This window comes from Lithobates pipiens, unplaced genomic scaffold, assembly GCF_037356315.1.
Source record: "Lithobates pipiens isolate NorthernLeopardFrog02 unplaced genomic scaffold, aLitPip1_a1.2 Scaffold_23, whole genome shotgun sequence".
NCBI lineage: Eukaryota > Metazoa > Chordata > Amphibia > Anura > Ranidae > Lithobates > Lithobates pipiens.
This window is the reverse complement of record NW_027507785.1, coordinates 104,624,987-104,643,261: the sequence shown is the minus strand read 5'-3', so window position 1 is coordinate 104,643,261 and position 18,275 is coordinate 104,624,987. Positions and strand designations below refer to the sequence as shown.

The window sequence follows — 18,275 nt, the reverse complement described above, 5'->3', positions numbered from 1 at the left end:
TATGTGGTTCTGTAAGGAACAAGAGGATGTCATCAGCAAAGGCTGCTATCTTTTGGACTGTACCTGCCATTGACACACCTCTTATATCAATATTTGCCTTGATACGATTGAGTAAGGGCTCTAACGTGAGAACAAATAGAATGGGCGAGAGCGGGCAACCCTGACGAGTCCCGTTGGATACGGAGAAGGCACCCGACAGGTGGCCATTCACCCTAACATGGGCTTTCGGCGAGGTGTATAGTGCCATAACATGGGAAATGAATTTGTTAGGTAGACCTATAATCTGTAAGGTTTCTTGCATATAATCCCAGGCCACTCTGTCAAATGCCTTCTCTGCATCAAAGGAGAGGAGGAATCCTTGAGTTTTGGAGGAGGACAGCCAATTATGTATATTAATTGCTTTAATTGTGTTGTCTCTTGCCTCCCTCCCCGGGACAAAGCCCACCTGGTCCAGTGAGACCAGTCCCGTCAAGAGAGGCAAGAGACGATTAGCTAGAATTTTGGCATAAATTTTAAGGTCTACATTCAGTAGGGAAATGGGTCTATAGTTCGAAAAACTAGCGATTCGTCTTTGTTTGGTTTGGGAATTACAGTGATGTGCGCTGTCAGTAGATCTCGTGGTGGAGGGTTTTCCGTGGAAAAAGAATTAAATGCCGCTAGGAAACGTGGTTTTAGGATGTCAATAAACGATTTATAGTACCCAGATGTTAACCCATCTGGGCCAGGGCTTTTGCCTGGTTTTAGGTGTTTGAGGGCTGTATCCAGTTCAAGTGAGGATATTGAGGCCTCAAGATCATTGGCTGTTTCGGGAGTTATAGGAGCAGGGCCATATTGTTGTAAAAATTCTCTAATTAGTCGTGTCCGTTGTGTGTTCATTGGTAAATGGTGAGTATCATTCAGGTTGTATAGGTTCTTATAGAAGTGAACAAATTGTTCAGCAATTTGGTGATTGGAAGAGATCGTGTTCCCCTTTTTGTCTTTTAACTGGTGGATTGAGTTGGTAGCTCTTTGTTTGCGGAGCGCTCTGGCTAAAAGCTTACCAGATTTCATTCCACTTTTTTTATCCACACCTATTTGAAAAGTGAGCGAGGTCCAGGGGGACCATATCCTGTATTTTTGGTCAATACGCATTTCTTCTGCACATGGTGGAGCACTTTCATAAGATTTCATTGCACAAAAGTATTTAAAAAGACACAGTGTTTGGGATAATATGGACTAGAGTTGAATTAGAAGATTATGCACTTCAAAATTTGCTGGAAGATCTAAAACACTATTATTGTGCATATATGAGTTACATATTTTAAATATAGAATATTGATTGATAAGAGGAGTAGTGCCCATCTTTACACTATTCACATTTCTAGTGTGTCTCAACACTTAAAGGGGCAGCTGCACTTTGAATACACAAGGTTGGCACATTTACCACTAGTTCACACCAGATGCAGTCCCGTGTGTTTTTTTTTCCCCCTGCATCAAAAATGCATACAAAGCATTTTCCATGTATTCCAATAGTTCACACCACCAGTGCATTCAGTTCCAGTGCAAAAAAACTAAGTAGAATATTCTGCATTTTTTCTAAGCAGAACTGTATTGGAGCAAAACGCATAACAAATGTTTCCCGGACTGGAGTGTGTTGTGAGCTGTAAGCAAAAACGTATACCAGAAACACAACTGGGGTGCTTTTTTTATGGTGTAAACTGGCCCTCAAGGTAAATCTTTCCTGTGATTGTTTGGCCCAGAGGTGTATGCATGGGTAGGCAAGTGGTCATACAATGGTTTCCTAATCTGACCAAATGATACAATGGTCTTCTATCTTCATAAAATATACCCGGCAACCAAAAATGCAGAAAAAGACAGACACAGTGTTTTAAAAAGCACATTATTCATTATAACATACCAATAATGACAGTCACAAACGGATGAACAGAACAAAAATGGATAAATACAGTGAAAAAGACATGAACGATGAAGTCCCAGGTTACATTAAACCTGGTTCACTGCCAAAGCAAACTCTGCCAATCTCAGATAAAACTATGAGCTCTTAAGGCACCCATCTGACCAAAAGTGGATGACATTTTGTTTACAGGAAGAGCTCATCAAGGAACTTTGTGCTACAATCTGGTATACAGAAGTGCTTTTACATGCAAGCAATGTCAATATCAGAATACATTTATTATACATTATTTACATATATATTTACCATTATACAAAACACACAATAAAAAAAAAAATCTGTAAATTGGTTTACTTGAGCACTGGAAGTAGCATTCAACTTCATCATGATTACATTTTATTTAAAGTAGAACTACAGGCAAAACTATTTATATTTTTGGATAGTTTTTTTTTTACCATCTCTGTCCCATTGGGGAGATTTCCCTTCACTTTAAGTCCCATAGCCAAAACAGGAAGTGAGAGTAAATCCCTACAAATTAAAAAGTGTTACTAAAATATATTTTTTTTAAATTAAAACATGTTATATTCACCTTCATGTCAAAAAACCAAACAGGGGTTTTAATCCATCTACACTCTATCCAAATCTTAAAAAAATAAAATGTTTTGCCTTACATTAGTAAATGAAAATCAGACATAAATAGACAAAAACTAGTAAAAATGATCATGAGGATTGTCGTCGCAGACTCTTCATCATTTTGTAAAGTTTCTTTGCACTGTATGAAATGGTTTTTTTGACTCCTGAAAAAAAAAAAAAAAAAAAAAAAAAAGGGAAGAAGTATGAGGAAAAAACAACACAAGTTAAATTGCACTATAAAACATTTGTTATAATAGTAATAGAATATTCATTTTTACTATAATCTTAAAGCAGAAAATCGTTCAAACTTATTTTTGGGGGGGTGAGCTGGTACCTAGTGAGCTGCTCCCTTTTCTACATGGATCCCCCCCCCCCTTTTTCCAGCAGCCTTCTGGGACACATCACAGGTCCCAGGAGGCTGCAGGATCATTCACAAAGTGGAGTGAGTCTTAGGCATGGTCAGTGAAAAGAGTGTTGTGACAAAATGTCAAACCTGGCAGAATATATCTCTTCCTGTGACGTGGAATCAGCCGTTTTAGAAAACCACTCGCACCGCTGACATCAGGACACTGCATGTCAAATTCATTGACCGACAGCCATCTTGCTACACCACGCACTCGACCGTACTAGGTCTGCAGTCAGAAGGCAGCAAGGGACATATTTTTACACCCACCCAAGTCTTGCATGATGTATTTTTAACAGTGAACTCCGCTTATATAGTGCAAAACAGTATTTACAAGTCGTGACACTGTTTTGCTGTTGAAATTTAAAAGCAGTGTTCTGTCAGATCTGCAGGATTGCCGCTGCTTTTAAATTTCAACAGCAAAACAGTGTCACAGACTTGTAAATACTGTTTTGCACTATATAAGCAGAGTTTATTGTTAAAAATACATCTGAAATGCAAGACTTGGGTGGGTTTATATGTCCGCTGCCACCTTCTGACTGTAGGCTTAGTACGGTCGAGTGCGGGGTGTAGCAAAACTTTCGGCTGACGAATTTGACATGCAGTGTCCTGACGTCAGCGATAACGTACTGTGCATGCGCAGATGACACGGTGCGCATGCGCAGTGTGTGTAATTTTCTAAAACAGCTGATTCCACGTCACAGGAAGTGATGTGGTTCGATATTCTGACAGGTTCAACATATTGTCAGAACACCGGCTGTGAAGCTGTAAGGAGACACAGCCTGCTTCCCATGCGAGACATGGTGGCGCTGGGGACCCGAAGACCGGCAAAGAACTGGCCTGGGTGAGGATGGTGCCAGAACCCTGGACAGGTCAGTATCTTTTTTAAAATGTCAAAGTATTTGTGCTGACTTATTTTATTTTTATTTTTTTGGGGGGGGGGGGGGGGGGGAGACTTAAGATCCTCTTTAATGATCTTTATACTGATCCATTAATGGCAAAGAGTATCAGAACCAATAGACACAGGAGGAAGTATATGATCTGAACAAGAGTTCATGAGAATTTAATAACCCTCTATTAAATCTTAAAATGGAACTAAACTCTCTCAATCAACATTAGGAAATTAATGCTCGCCATAGACAGTGTCCAACAGAGTGGCGCGACCAGCTGCGTAGGGTAAAGTCTGAGCGCTAAATGGGCACCCAGCACTCATAGAAATGTAATCCTTTCATGATCTGACAGTCCTACTCATGTAGTAATGCAGATGGGGGGGGGGGGGTGTGTTAATTTAGGTCAGCCGGCAGGGTGAGAATTTTTTGTCTGCACACCTTCCCTTAAGGCTCCTTGCACATGGGACATCTAGCCCCTGTGCGTGCAATCCTGGTGCTTTAGTACACCCCAGCAGAACAGCTGCACCATCCAGCAATCATGTCTACAGCGTGTCATCTGTGGTAAGCTGAAATATGCTGAAGCTGAATGCTGTGCTGAGTGGCACTTGTGTTAAGACCCTATATTCAGAGACAAATGTCTGGAAAGCAAAATACCTGCATTCTGCGCATTAGTCTCTGAACGCATAGGGTCCAAAACACAAAGTACCAATTGGTACAGTGTTCAGCCTTGTCCACCTGCATCATATAGCAGCCTTCCATAGACTTTGACAGACTGCAGATAGCAGGGCTGGATCCTGCCACTGTGCACACCAAAAAGCTGGAATTTCATTCACTGGTGCAAGATGTTCCGTAAACAAGAGCCTTACATTCCAAAAGAATGTCTTACATTTTTATCACTATAGCCCTGTCCCCCTGTATGTTATGATCTGTGACCACTTTTTGGTTAGAGATGCCTTAAAATATATTTTTCTACCCTCCAGTGCTCTATGCCAGCACAGCCACATCCTCAGCACAAATGTCCTCAGACTTGGTCTGTTATTGAGTGCTGATTACAAAGTGCACTAGGTCTTATTCTGGAGCCTATTGGACTGTACAAGGAAAGGGGGGGGGGGCAATAGTATGGAAATTGAGGTTGCTGGAATAATGTTCATTTGTATGCATGTCTATTTCTGAGACCAAGTTGGGCTTTAAAGCAAAACAGTGAATATGGGATTAGAAAATCTTAAAAGATTGACATTGCATCACAAACAATGACTAGAGAGAGCAAAGCAAAAAAGTTAGGATACCATGCTCCCAAAACACTCAAGTTCACTATAAACCAAAATAAAAGAAAAAATGGCATCTCACATAAGTGAGCACTTCAGTCAACCCAGTGGTTCTCAATCCACCACTATGCTATACAAACAGTAAAACTGGGACTCCAGGACCAGGATCTCTTCCCGTGTTATCTTCAGCTAATTTACCACTACCGCACTTGCCGTTTGTACCGTAAACCTGCATAAATTCCTTCTACCTCCAGCCCCAAGTACCTGAAATATGTTAGGATATCAGCACTTTAAAATCCACTCCATTCCTGCTACCAGTCTTATTTTCGCTGTACAGGGGAACCTGCATGCATTTCAGGCAAATTGTTGTTCGATATGCCGGTTTTTAATCAAGTCCGCAAGTACGTAATGGTTGAAGAGATTCAATAAATGGTTATGGTGGTAATGCGCGAGGTTGCACCCCCTTGGGCATGTTTTTTCCTAGTGTATTGAAGAAAATTACCCAATCTGAGGAAGGCTACATCGAGTAAAACATTACTTGACAAAATATCACCTGAAGCACCCTTGTCAGAGCGCTAGAGGGTTTGGAGTTTTCTGTTTTAGTATGTATAGTTACCTGACCACTTCTAAAATCCACTGAAGATGATGCAGCACAGAAAAAACAAATATATGGCAGGGACATCGGCCAAAGGTTTGTTTTCATCCTCACACTGCACTGCCGCAGCAGTAGTGCAATGAAATGGTTAAGGAAGGCCAGAATGGTAACAGTATGGCAAGACCCCTTTCACACTGGGGCCCTTTGCAGGCGCTACAGCGCTAAAAATAGCACCTGCAAAGCCCCCTGAAAGGGCCGCTGATGTGTCTCCAGTGTGAAAGCCCCGAGGGGCAGGAGCAGTGAAGGAGCTGAGTATACACCACTCCTGCCCATTGAAATCCATGTGGCAGCGCGGCTATAGTTAGGTCCATATATATTTGGACACAGGCAGTGTTTTAGTTTTCTTCAGGTATTTAGCAAAACATATTCATAGTTTCATAGTTTGTTAGGTTGAATAAAGACACCAGTCCATCAAGTTCAACCTGAGTGTCTACAATTGTCCCTATCCCTGTACATTGCACACTCACATCAGTCCCTACCCTTAAGGAGCCCACAATTGAAGGTCCCCATTCATATACTATGGCCAATTTTTTTGACTGAAGCCAATTAACCTACCTGCATGTCTTTGGATTGTGGGAGGAAACTGGAGTACCCGGAGGAAACCCACGCAGGCACAGGGAGAACATGCAAACTCCAGGCAGGTAGTGTCGTGGTTGGGATTCGAACCAGCGACCCTTCTTACTGCTAGGTGAGAGTGCTAACCACTACACCACTGTGCTGCCCTAATATTCAAGCTATAGTTATATAATTGATATGGGATGAACGTGCACTCAGGTTTAATTTGAGGGTATGTACATCCAAATCGGAGGAAGGGTTTAGGAATTACAGCCCCCCCCCCCCTTTTTTTTCCCCAAGAGACCAAAAGTAATTGGACAATTGAATCAAAAGCGGTTTCATGGCCAGGTGTGGGCTACTTCTTCATTATTTCTTCAATTAAGCAGGTGAAAAAGGTATAGAGTTGATCAAGTGTGGTATTTGCATTTGGAATATATTGCTGTGAACCTACAGTGCCTTGCAAAAGTATTGACCCCCTTGGCATTTTTCCTGTTTTGTTGCCTCAACCTGGAATTAACATGGATTGTTTGAGGATTTGCATCATTTAACTGCTTGTCGAACAGTGCACGCCGATTTAGGTCGGCAGAATGGTGGTGGTAGGCAAAAGGGCGTACAGGCAAGTCCCTTTTAAGAAGCGTGTCCGTGATCGTGTCACGGAGAGGAAGAACGGGGAGATGCTTTTGTAAACAAAGCATTTCCCGTTCTGCCTACTGACAGGACAGAGATCACATCTCTTTGCCATCGAGAGCAATGATCACTGTCATGTGAGTTGTAGCCCAGCCCCCTCAAAGTTAGAGTCACTCCCTAGGACACACTTAACCCCTTCACTGTCCCCTAGTGGTTAAGTACTTCATTGCCATTGTCATATACACAGTAATCAATGCATTTTTTTATAGCACCGATCGCTGCTATAAATGACAATGGTCCCAAAATAGTGTCAAAAATGTCCGATATAATTTCGCAATCCCGATAAAAAAAACCAAAACACAAAAACATTTTTTGCAGATTGCCGCCATTACCAATAGAAAAAAAAAGTAAAAATAGAAAATGCCATAAAACTATCCCCTATTTTGTAGAAGTTATAAATTTCGCGCAAACCAATCAATGTGCTTATTGCAATTTTTTTTACCAAAAATATGTAGAAGAATACATATCGGCCTAAACTGAAAAAAATTGTCGTATTTTTGTTTATAGCGCAAAAAATAAAACGCAGAGGCGATCAAATACCACCAAAATAAAGCTCTATTTGTGGGGGGAAAAAAAAAAGGGATGTCAAGTTTGTTTGGGTACATGGTCGCGCGACCACGCAATGGTCAGTTAAATCGATGCAGTGCCAAATCGCAAAAAGTGCTCTGGCCAGGAAGGGGGTACAATCCTTCGGGGTTGAAGTGGTTCATTTACAAAGCATGCCCACAACTTTGAAGATGTTTTTTTTTTATTGTGAAGCAAACAAACAGGACAAAATAACAGAAAAAGTCAATGTGCATAACTATTCCCCCCCCTAAAGTCAATACTTTGTAGAGCCACCATTTGCAGATATCACAGCTCCAAGTCTTTTTGGATACGTCTATGAGCTTGCCACATCTTACCACTGGGATTTTTGCCCATTCCTCCTTGCAAAACTGCTCCAACAAGTTTGATGGTTTGCGCTTGTGAACAGTAATCTTTAAGTCTGACCACAGATTTTCTATTGGATTGAGGTCTGGGCTTTGACTAGGCCATTCCTACACATTTACATGGTTCTCCTTAAACCACTCAAGTGTTGCTTTAGCAGTGTGTTTGGGGTCATTGCCCTGCTGGAAGGTGAACCTCCGTCCTAACCTCGAATCGCACACAGAGCGATACAGGTTTTGCTCAAGAATATCCCTGTATTTCCCTCAGCTCTGACCAGTTTCCCAGTCCTGACTGCTCAAAAACATCCCCACAGCATGATGCTGCCACCACCATGTTTCACCGTGGATGGCGATCTTTGGGTAATGTGATGTGTTGGGTTTGCGCCAGACATAGCGTTTTCTTTGATGGCTAAAAAGTAAAATTTTAGTCTCATCAGACCAGAGCTCCTTCCTCCATACATTTTGGGAGTCTCCCACATGCCTTTTTCACAAACTCCAAACTTGCCATTTTGTTTTTTTGCAGAAAGTAATGGCTTTCTTCTGGCCACTCTGCCATAAAGTCCAACTCTATGGAGCGTACGGCTTATTGTCATCCTATGTACAGATACTCCAGTCTCTGCTGTGGAACTCTGCAGCTCCTCCAGGGTTACCTTTTGTCTCAGTGCTGCCTCTCTGAATAATGCCTCCTTGCACGGTCCGTGAGTTTTGGTCTGCAGCTGTCTCTTGCCAGGTTTGCTTTTGTGCCATGTTCTTTCAATTTGGTTATGATAGATTTGATGATGCTCCTAGGGATCATCACAGATGTGGATTTTTTTTTATATTATATATATATATATATATATATATATATATATATATATATATATATATATATATATTTATATTATATTAATTATATTAATTATATTACGGTATATTAATTATATTATATTAATTATATTACGGTATATTAATTATATTATATTAATTATATTACGGTATATTAATTATATTATATTAATTACGGTATATATATATATATATATATATATATATATATATATATATATATATATATAACCTAACCCTGGCATGTACTTCTCAACAACATTGTCCCTTACTTGTTTGGAGAGTTTCTTGGTCTTTATGGCAGTGTTTGGTTAGTGGTGCCTCTTGCTTAGGTGTTGCAACCTCTGGGGCCTTTCAAAAGGTGTGTATATGTAATGACATCATGTGACACTTAGATTGCACACAGGTGGACATCATTTCACTAATTATGTGACTTCTGAAGGCAATTGGTTGCACCAGAACTTTTTATGGGCTTCATAAAGGGGGTAAAAAACATACGCACATGCCAATTATCAGTTTTATATGTATATATTTTGCTAATTTTACTTCACCAACTTAGACTATTGTGTTCTCATCCATCACATATAATTCAGATTAAAACAAACAATCGTTGAACTAAAAGGCTGTAATGTAACAAAATAGGTAAAAAGCCAAGGGGGGGGGGGGGTGAATACTTTTGTAAGGCACTGTACATCATCTCAGCAACATCAGGAGTGGCCAAATCAACAGTTTGGTACATTCGGCGGAAAGAAGAACGCACTGGTGAACTCAGCAACATAAAAAGGCCTGGACATCAACGTGACACCAGTGGTAGATAATCGCAGGATCCTCTCTATAAAACCCATTCACAACATCCAGACAAATGAAGGACACCCTCCAAGATGTGGGTGTATCAATTGTCAAAGTTTACAATCAAGAGAAGACTTCACAAGAGCAAATACAGAGGGTTCACCACAAGTGCAAACCAAACCATTCATAAGCCTGAAGAATAGAAAAGCCACATTAGACTTTGCCAAAAAAAAAAAAAAAAAAAAAAAAAAAAAAACACATCTTAAAAAGCCAGACCAGTTCTGGAAAAGTAGTCTTTGGACGGATGAAACCAAGATGCATGGCTTCCAGTGGCAATGGGTCATTGGTGATGTGACAGAAGACAGAACCAGCCAGATAAATTTCTGCAGCGTTTAGAGATATACTGTTAGCCCAGATTCGGAAAATGCAACAAAGTTGATTGGACGGCGCTTCACAGTGCAGATGGACAATGATCCAAAATACACTGCAAAAGCAACCCAAGAGCTTTTGAAGGAAAAGTGGAATATTCTGCAATTGCCGAGTCAATCACCTGATCTCAACTCAATTGAGCATGAATTTCACTTGCTGAAGGCAAAAAAACTAAAAGGCAGAAAGACCCACAAAGAACTGAAGACAGCTGCACTTAGAGCCTGGCAAAGCATCAGAAAGGAGGAAACCCAGTCTTTGGTAATGTCCATGGGTTCCAGACATTCATTGTCAGTCATTGCCAGTAAAGGATTCTCAAAATATATAAAAGTTATATATGTTATGATTATATTAATTTGAGCCCCTGAAAATGGGGAGACATACATACTATATATATATATATATATATATATATATATATATATATATATATATATATATATATATATATATATATTTTTTTATAAAAAATAAAAAAAGAAGAAAACAATCATCCTTTAAAATATTTTTTTTTTTTAACCAGAGTTCAGTGTCACCTTAATGAGATAAAGGGACAAATTTCACAATCTGAAATAGAATGCAAAAACTTTCTATAAATGTCCTAACAAAAGGAGATTAAATAAATGTTTGGTGAAAATAAAATGAACTGCAGCTTTTCTGTTAAATAAAGAACAGATGATGCTAGTGAAATCAAATACATTGTGTTCCGTTTGGACTAAGCAGGAAGAATAGTAAAATGGTCACAGAGGACAATACTGAAACATGATCACTGGGCGGAACGATTCTCAAAAGGATCAGCAGAAGTACTACAATATTACAGAAAAAAAAAACCCTTTGAAAAACATAACTTAGCATTTTTAGAGGTGATACCAACACTGAATATTACCATAAATCTTTTTAAAAAAAGAAGATATATACCATGTGTCAAAGTATTGCCTGGGGTGAGGTCATGAGCCATGAGATTATCAATGTGCCTAAAGGGACGGAAGACTGCATGGAAATCTGATCTCCTTCTAAAATATAAGGGTTGCTAAATAGCTAGGTTCACCTATAAAAAAAAAAAAAAAAAAAAAAAAAAAAAAAAAAAAAAAATGCACATGTTTCTGCAGGAAATAAAATGTACCATTTATTATTTCTTTTGGCACAGCAGCCTCTAAAGGGCAAGTCCACCTAAAAGTGAAATTTCAGTTGTTGGTAGATGCTGGAGAATTGAATTTCACAGCGACTACATTTTTTACTCTGCATTGAGCCTCTGCTTATATATTTGCGATGCAGGAAATGCAGTGAATCCTGTGCGTTTCCCACACTGCATTGAATTTGCACAGCGTTCATGCGATCTGCTGCATGCGTCAATGTTAATTTAACCACTTCAGCCCCCCCGGAAGGATTTACCCTCTAATGATCAGGCCATTTTTTGCGATACGGCACTGCATCAATTTAACTGTCAATTGTACGATCGTGCAACGTTGTACCCAAACAAAACTGATGTCCTCTTTTTCCCAGAAATAGAGCTTTCTTTTGGAGGTATTTGGGCACCTCTGTGGTTTTTATTTTTGTGCTAGAAAAAAAAAAAATAAATAAAAAAAATTATAATTTTTTTACTTTCTGCTGCAGTACATATCCAAAAAATATATATAAATTAATATATAATAAAAAAAAAAAAAAAATGTATTCATCGGTTTAGGTCAATATGTATTCTTCTACATTTTTTAAAAATATCGCAACAAGCATATAGAGATTGGGTTGCGCAAAAGTTATAGCGTCTACAAACTATGGGATAGATTTATGGACTTTAAAAAAAAAAAAAAAAAAAAAAATTGTTTTTACTGGTAAGGACGGCTATCTGCGATTTTTAGCTAGACTGCGACATTGTGGCAGACAAATCTGACCCCAAGGTGACGCTTTTTGGGGACCAGTGACATTATTACATTGAAAGGAGAAAGCCTACCAAGGTGGTCACTTCAGTGGCACACCACGGTTGAATAAAAATATTTAATAGTAGAAAAACACACCATCAAAATCACAGAACAAAATTCAGTGAATAACCTTCTAAAACAATATTAAAAAAACAAAACAAAAAAACAGCGTTGTCATGATATGGAAATCGCAGCTGCGCACGCACCCATCCATTCAATCACACTTCCAAAGGGTCTAATGTCTAAGAAATGAAATAACTGGGCTTGTTGGACCTTGAAAAGTGACATATCAGCCCAATGTTCCTTAGAACCTGGGGGGGGGAGTGTGTATGAAGTACACCTGTATATTGGTGGGTGCTGGCTTGCAGATTGAGAATTGGTTAGAGCAATCCTTTTGAGAGTGAACCGTCACAATAATTCTGTTAATTGCAAACTATAATTGGCAGGATACTCACTGAGGCATGATGGTTAGCTGGTTGATACAGACTAGATACGTCAAAGATAGCCATCCTTACTAGTAACCGTGGTCTGCCACTGCAGTGACCTTCTTGGTAGGCTTTCTTTTGTTTATGCGTGGCTTGGTCACATGGACTGCACCATATATGCAATGCCTATGTGGTGATTGGATGAGACAATTTATTTATGTGAACATATACTATTTGACAGTTTAAGCGGTGGATCCAGGCTATGCGATTGGAATTTTTTTCATTCATTCTTACATTGATCAGTGCTACAAAAAATGCACTGATCAATGTATAAATGACACTGGCAGGGAAAGGGGTTAACAGGGGCGATCAAGGGGTTTACCGTTTCCTGGGTGGCTTACTGGGACAACACAGAGATCACTTTTCCTGATCACTAGGAACAGCAGATCTCAGTGTTGTCCCTTGTCAGAATGGGGATCCGCCTTGTTTACATAATCAGATCCCCGTTGTGCCTCTCTGTACCGAGATTGCGGGGGGCCGGCAGACAGTGTACGTGGGTGCACTGTATCTCATGCATGGACCGACGTACAGGTACGTCGGTTTGCGCAGCTAAGCCGTCCTGCTACAGTATATGTGTGGTAGGCGAACCGGACATGGTTAAGGACACCTCTAAACAACAGCTCGCAAAATGCATTGTGAACACCCATGTGATTAGGTTCCGGAGTGGCAAAAAAAAGGACAAAAAAACCTCACAAATGGGGGCACAAACAGTAATACAAACCGAATAGGTGTTGTAATCCCTCTCTGCTCCATCCAAAACAAAAACAAAAAAAAAAAGTTGCTTTTAGCCCTGGTTCACTAGTGCAGCTTTGAAGTTGCACTACTTCAAAGAAAACTATAAGTGCGATTTTACATGCAGCTTGACGATATGTAATTTCAATTTAACAGTGGTCAACGCAAGCTGCAGTGAAATAGTGCAGAAATCGTTTAGACCCTCTATTTGCCGCAAAATGGAGTGCGGCTTGTCATGCGACTTGACAGTTCAAAATCTCGTAACAAGTCACACTGGTGCAATTGAAGGCTATACGTTAAAGTTCAACTGAATGTGCAGAGAATCCCCTAAAATTTCAAAGTGTAAGTATGCATGCAAATTATGGCAGACTTCCTCCTTGCCTAGTCACCTTTTTCTTGGAATATTTGGGAAATAATTAAAACACAGACCAGGGGGAAGTGAAAGGAAAACCCCTCATAGACCCTGTATTGTTTAGTAAAAATGCGAGTTCCTGATAGCAATCTAAAAAGCGTGGTTCACAGGTGAAAACGCATGTCACGCATAGAGCAGCCCATTCACTTGAATAGGCTGCCCTATGTGCGTTTGTAAACGCCAAAGAAGCTCAGGGATAAAATTTTGGCCCTGAGCCAGGTGCGATTTCACACACACGTGTTTTGTCACGGCAAAATGCCGCTGCGTTTGGGGTGCCATTAATGGCACCCAAGCGTGCATTATGCCACGATTCCAAAAGCTTATATGTGGACAGGGCCTAATTTTCTCTAAGCCCTTGTACACACGGTCGGACATTCCGACAACCAAATCCGTCGGATTTTGTCTGACGGATTTTGTTCGAAACTGTTGCATACACACGGTCGGACAAAGTTGTCGGAAAATCCGATCATTCAGAACGTGATGACGTTATTTCGTTACGACGGGACTACGTTCAGGCTAGTAGCCAATAGCTTTGGTGTAGGAATTTGATCTGAGCATGCGTGGCACTTTGTCCGATCGTAATTCTGTACACATGATCGGACAAGATCCGATCAGATCATGTTGTCGGAAAATTTTACCGACAGTCCGATGAAGACACATACCGTCGGAGTCTCCGACCGTGTGTACAAGGGCTTAGGGTTCTTTCACACTACCGATGCGTTCAGGTCTGCCTGTCAGTTTTTCAGGTGGACCTGAACGGATGCTCCATAGAGGTCTATGGAGCATCGGATGTCAGCAGTGACATGTCCGCCGACATCCGACCCGCTCCGATCCGAAAAAGTGTGATGGAGGAAAAACCTACTTTTCCATCCGTCATCGGATTGGGCGACGACGGACTCCACGATCCATTGTCATCCGATCTCCCATACGGGAGAGCGGCGCTCTGACAGGTCCATCCCTACACAGTGTACAGAGACGGACCTGTCATCTTCCTGCTCAGCGGGGATCGACGGAGCGATCCCCACTGAGCAAGCAGAGGTCCACTGGGCAGATCATCACTTATCCACCCCGTGTGAAAGAGGCCTTACTTTTAAGTCTTGATGAAAATGGTCAACGGGATAAACACAGGGTAAATATCACTTGCGGGGACAAAAAAAAAAAAAAGCAATGGAAACCTGGAGGGGTTTCTAATCCTTCACTTTAGTCAAATGCAGTATAAAAACGGTGGCGGTTTTATGAAATACTGTATAATGGAAAAACAAGACAGGAAAGATCATCAGTGATCCCGTTTACAGCAAGTGGTGGTACACAGTAGCCAGGCAGATTAGTTACTGAGCTCTTACCAGCAGTAAATATCCCTTTGGCGCTCTGAGTCAAACTGAACGATTTCACTATGCCAAAAATAGCTGTAAAAGAAGCAGAAAACAGATGTTACCCATCACAGGCATGTACTGTAAACTGTGCGCGAAACTAAGGGGCAACTCATTTCCATTCACACTTTATTTACAATTGCTCCATAGCTGAAAACCATTTGACAAATGGAAGGAAAATAATTAAAAATGACCGCATTTCCTTATCTAAAGATTATTTAGGTCCACGCCTAACATTTATTGTAAATTTTAAGCAACTGCTCAGGGACTATGCCATCCACAAACCCCTTATACCTCTGGAATCCTCAGATTTTTTTCGTTCAGCCCACTGAGTTGAAAAAATAATATGGTGTGTACCCAGCCTTAGACGATAGGACTTGTAAACATATTTTCACATCTTTGAAATTTTGCAATAGCAGTAGGGGGACTTGCTGAATTTTTTTGTTTTCACTCTACCAGATGAAAATGGAGCATGTACTGTGCTTTAGTATGACAAAATGTGAAAAAATAAATAAATAAAATATATCCATATACCAAGTAGAAGAATAGATTCTATGTAGATAGCAACAGGCACATTGTCTAAACAACTAAACATTGCTAAATATGTGGTGCAGCTGCTCTATTCAGCCACTGAAATGTTTGTTCTCATCTGTCAGAAGGCCCGTGTTTTGATGCTTGTCATCAAGGATGATTACAAGTTAAACGAGTTAGGACACCTGGCAGAAAGTTTCTGGAGGAGCTCATCGTTACATATAAGTGACCAGAAGGATCAGTCAAGCCCTGAGGCCTTCTCTAATCTGCTATATCTGAGCTCCGACAGATTAATGCTCCAGGATGAGGCAATTCAAATAAAATAACATTTCAGAACTCGTCATCAGCAGAGGAGCACACTCAAAAGAGGTCTAACAAATATTTAAAACAAACAAAAACAAACATGTCATAATTGCCTCCTCTGTGCAGTTGGTTTTGCACAGTTGTCCCGATCCTCCTCTTTTGGGGCTCCTCAGCGGCGCTCCTGGCTCCTCCTCTTCTTGAGTGCCCCGTTGGAGAGACGCTCTCCCTCAGGGCACTCGTGTGGGCGTGCTCCTGTGTCCCTTTGCTGTGTCCATTGACACCGCCCCCCAGGTCATTGGATTTGATCGACAGCATTGGAAGCCAATGGCTGCGCTGCTATCAATCTAGCCAATCAGGACCCGAGACACTGGATGGAGCTGCTGGGCTCATGCCAGTCGCGGAAAGACCAGGTTTAGGCAAGTAAAAAGGGGGCACTGGGGGCTGCTGTATCACAGGAGGTTTTTCATCTTAATGCATAGAATGCATTAAGATGAAAAACCTTGAGGGTTTACAACCCCTTTAAAGTGATACTAAAGTCTTGTTCTTTGCATCAAAGATCTTTTGTAGCTGATAATAAATCATTTGCATGAGCATTTCCATACTTAAAGCATAAATTTCAATATTGCTGAATGAATTTGCTTTCCAGTAGATGACATTATTGCAATTTATGCAATTATCTTTTGCACAAAACATCTTTCACAAGTCTGGTGAATACTGTCTCATGTCTATTGGCATCCTTTGTTACAGTAATAAAGTGGTATTAAACCCGCAGCATCGTTTAGTTTAACACATTGGGCACAGTAAATAATCCCTAGTAAACTATTAACCCCTTCCCGCCAGCCCTTTAAGGGTTCTAAACACCGGGAGGCATGCATTCGGGTCAAGTGACCTCTGTCATAGCGGTCACATGATCAGAAAGCTCCCGTTCGCTAGCATGCATCAGGTGTTTTCCGGTAACCACTCGCTACAGTTTTGGAAGTGTGCTCTCAGCAGGGTAAGTGGTTTACACAGGGTCACATATGTGGCCACTCGATCTGAAGGCCCACATGCCAAGAGGCTGCATATGTGCATTCAGTCTGCATGAAGAGGTTACAATTTTTACCTTAGCACTTGCAGTTTATAAAACTTTCAATGCTGCTGTCTCCTGCTCTCTTAGTACGGCTTCCCGTCTCCACAGGAAAGCGTGAACAGTGCAATCTCCAATCAGTCTGGAGGAGGGAGGAGCAAGGGAGTGCTTTGCCATTTTAAGATATGAGGTTGTGTGTTTCTATTGATGCACACAGTGTAAGGAGGCACTGCTCTAGTCCCTGCATGCAAAGTTGGCTCCACAAGATACTGCAAGAGAAAGGAACAACCCTGAAACAGCAAACCTGGCATACCAGTCATTGCACTGGATTGCACTGTAGGTAAGGGAAAAAAAAAAAAAAAAAAAAGCTAAAAAGAAACTGCATGCCCAGTAAGTGAATAAATCAGTTGATAGAAGTGCTTAAAAAAAACCTGAAAGTTTAAGATCACTTCAAACTAGTTCAGCAGGGACTGGACAAATTTTGATCTATGTGTGGCCACTCACGATCAACTTTGGTCGAATGAGCTTGTTGGAGATTCTTTTTTGATTCGCAGCTGCTGATCAATGTATTCTGACAGTGGAGAGTCACTGCTGTCAAAATTCAATGCCCAGGAAGAGAATTCCCCTATCCATCTCAATTGTGCAGATAGAGAATTTTCTTTTTTTGTATTTTTATTTTATTTTTTTACAGCTCCTTGTCTATGGCTTATGTACAAGACACAGTTATGCTCTACATAATACTGCTGAATTTCATGTGAGTCAATATTAAAGTGGAACTGTAAGAGCCCTTTCACACCGAGCCACCCACATATATATTTTTAGCTGCGTTTTACCGTTGGATTTGCGGCGCATTTCGGCTGCAAGTGGGGCGCTTTTAACCCCCGCAAGCGGCTGGGAAAGGGTTAAAATCGCCCGCAATAATGGCGTTTTGGCGGCAGTATTGCTGCGCTGCCCCATTGATTTCAATGGGGAGCAGCGGTGGAAGAGCGGTAAACACACCGCTCCAAAGAAGCTGCTGGCAGGACTTTTCCTGACGCCCTGCCAGCGTTCCGCTCCAGTGTGAAAGCCCTTGGGCTTTCACACTGGAAACAATGGAGCAGCTGTTTGAGGGCGGATTGCAGGCGCTATTTTTGACGCTATAGCGCCTGCAAAACACCCTCGGTGTTTAAAAGCATAATACTCTCCTGTTCGGGCTCAGACGCTGGCATCCTCCTCTTGGTTACGGTCTTTGGGCCCCTCCATTGGCCAGCAGGAAATGTCACTCCCCCGCACGCATCAGTAGGCTGTCATCCTGGCACTCAAAGACCGGCCCACCGCTGTAAGCTGAGCAGCTCAGTTTACAGCGCAGAAGAAGACAGCAGTCATTTTATAATTGCAGTAAAGATAGTGTACGTCTCTTCTGCAATAAAAGCTTGCCTGTTTGCGGTTTATTTTTTTTACAGTGGAACTTTAGTTCCTCTTTAAGATCTGTATAGGGGACAATGCGTCTAGTTTTTTTTTTACATAGCT

The 18,275-nt window shown here is 41.1% G+C and overlaps 1 protein-coding gene across 3 annotated transcripts in view; it reads right to left on the bottom strand.

The window, feature by feature from the left end:
• Positions 1 to 1,865: 1,865 nt before the first annotated feature.
• Positions 1,866 to 18,275, bottom strand: part of TAMM41 (TAM41 mitochondrial translocator assembly and maintenance homolog) — a 50,419-nt gene continuing 34,009 nt past the window's right edge. For 2 of the 3 annotated variants that reach the window (XM_077452126.1, XM_077452123.1), the window contains exons 7-8: positions 14,840 to 14,902; positions 1,866 to 2,691 (exon numbers count right to left, since the gene is read on the bottom strand). In XM_077452126.1, the coding sequence (XP_077308252.1) occupies positions 2,615 to 2,691; positions 14,840 to 14,902 (140 nt within the window). In that variant the 3' untranslated portion in view covers positions 1,866 to 2,614. Of the gene's footprint in view, positions 2,692 to 11,352; positions 11,510 to 14,839; positions 14,903 to 18,275 lie in introns of those variants that run through there. The other variant, XM_077452124.1, reaches the window with a different exon arrangement.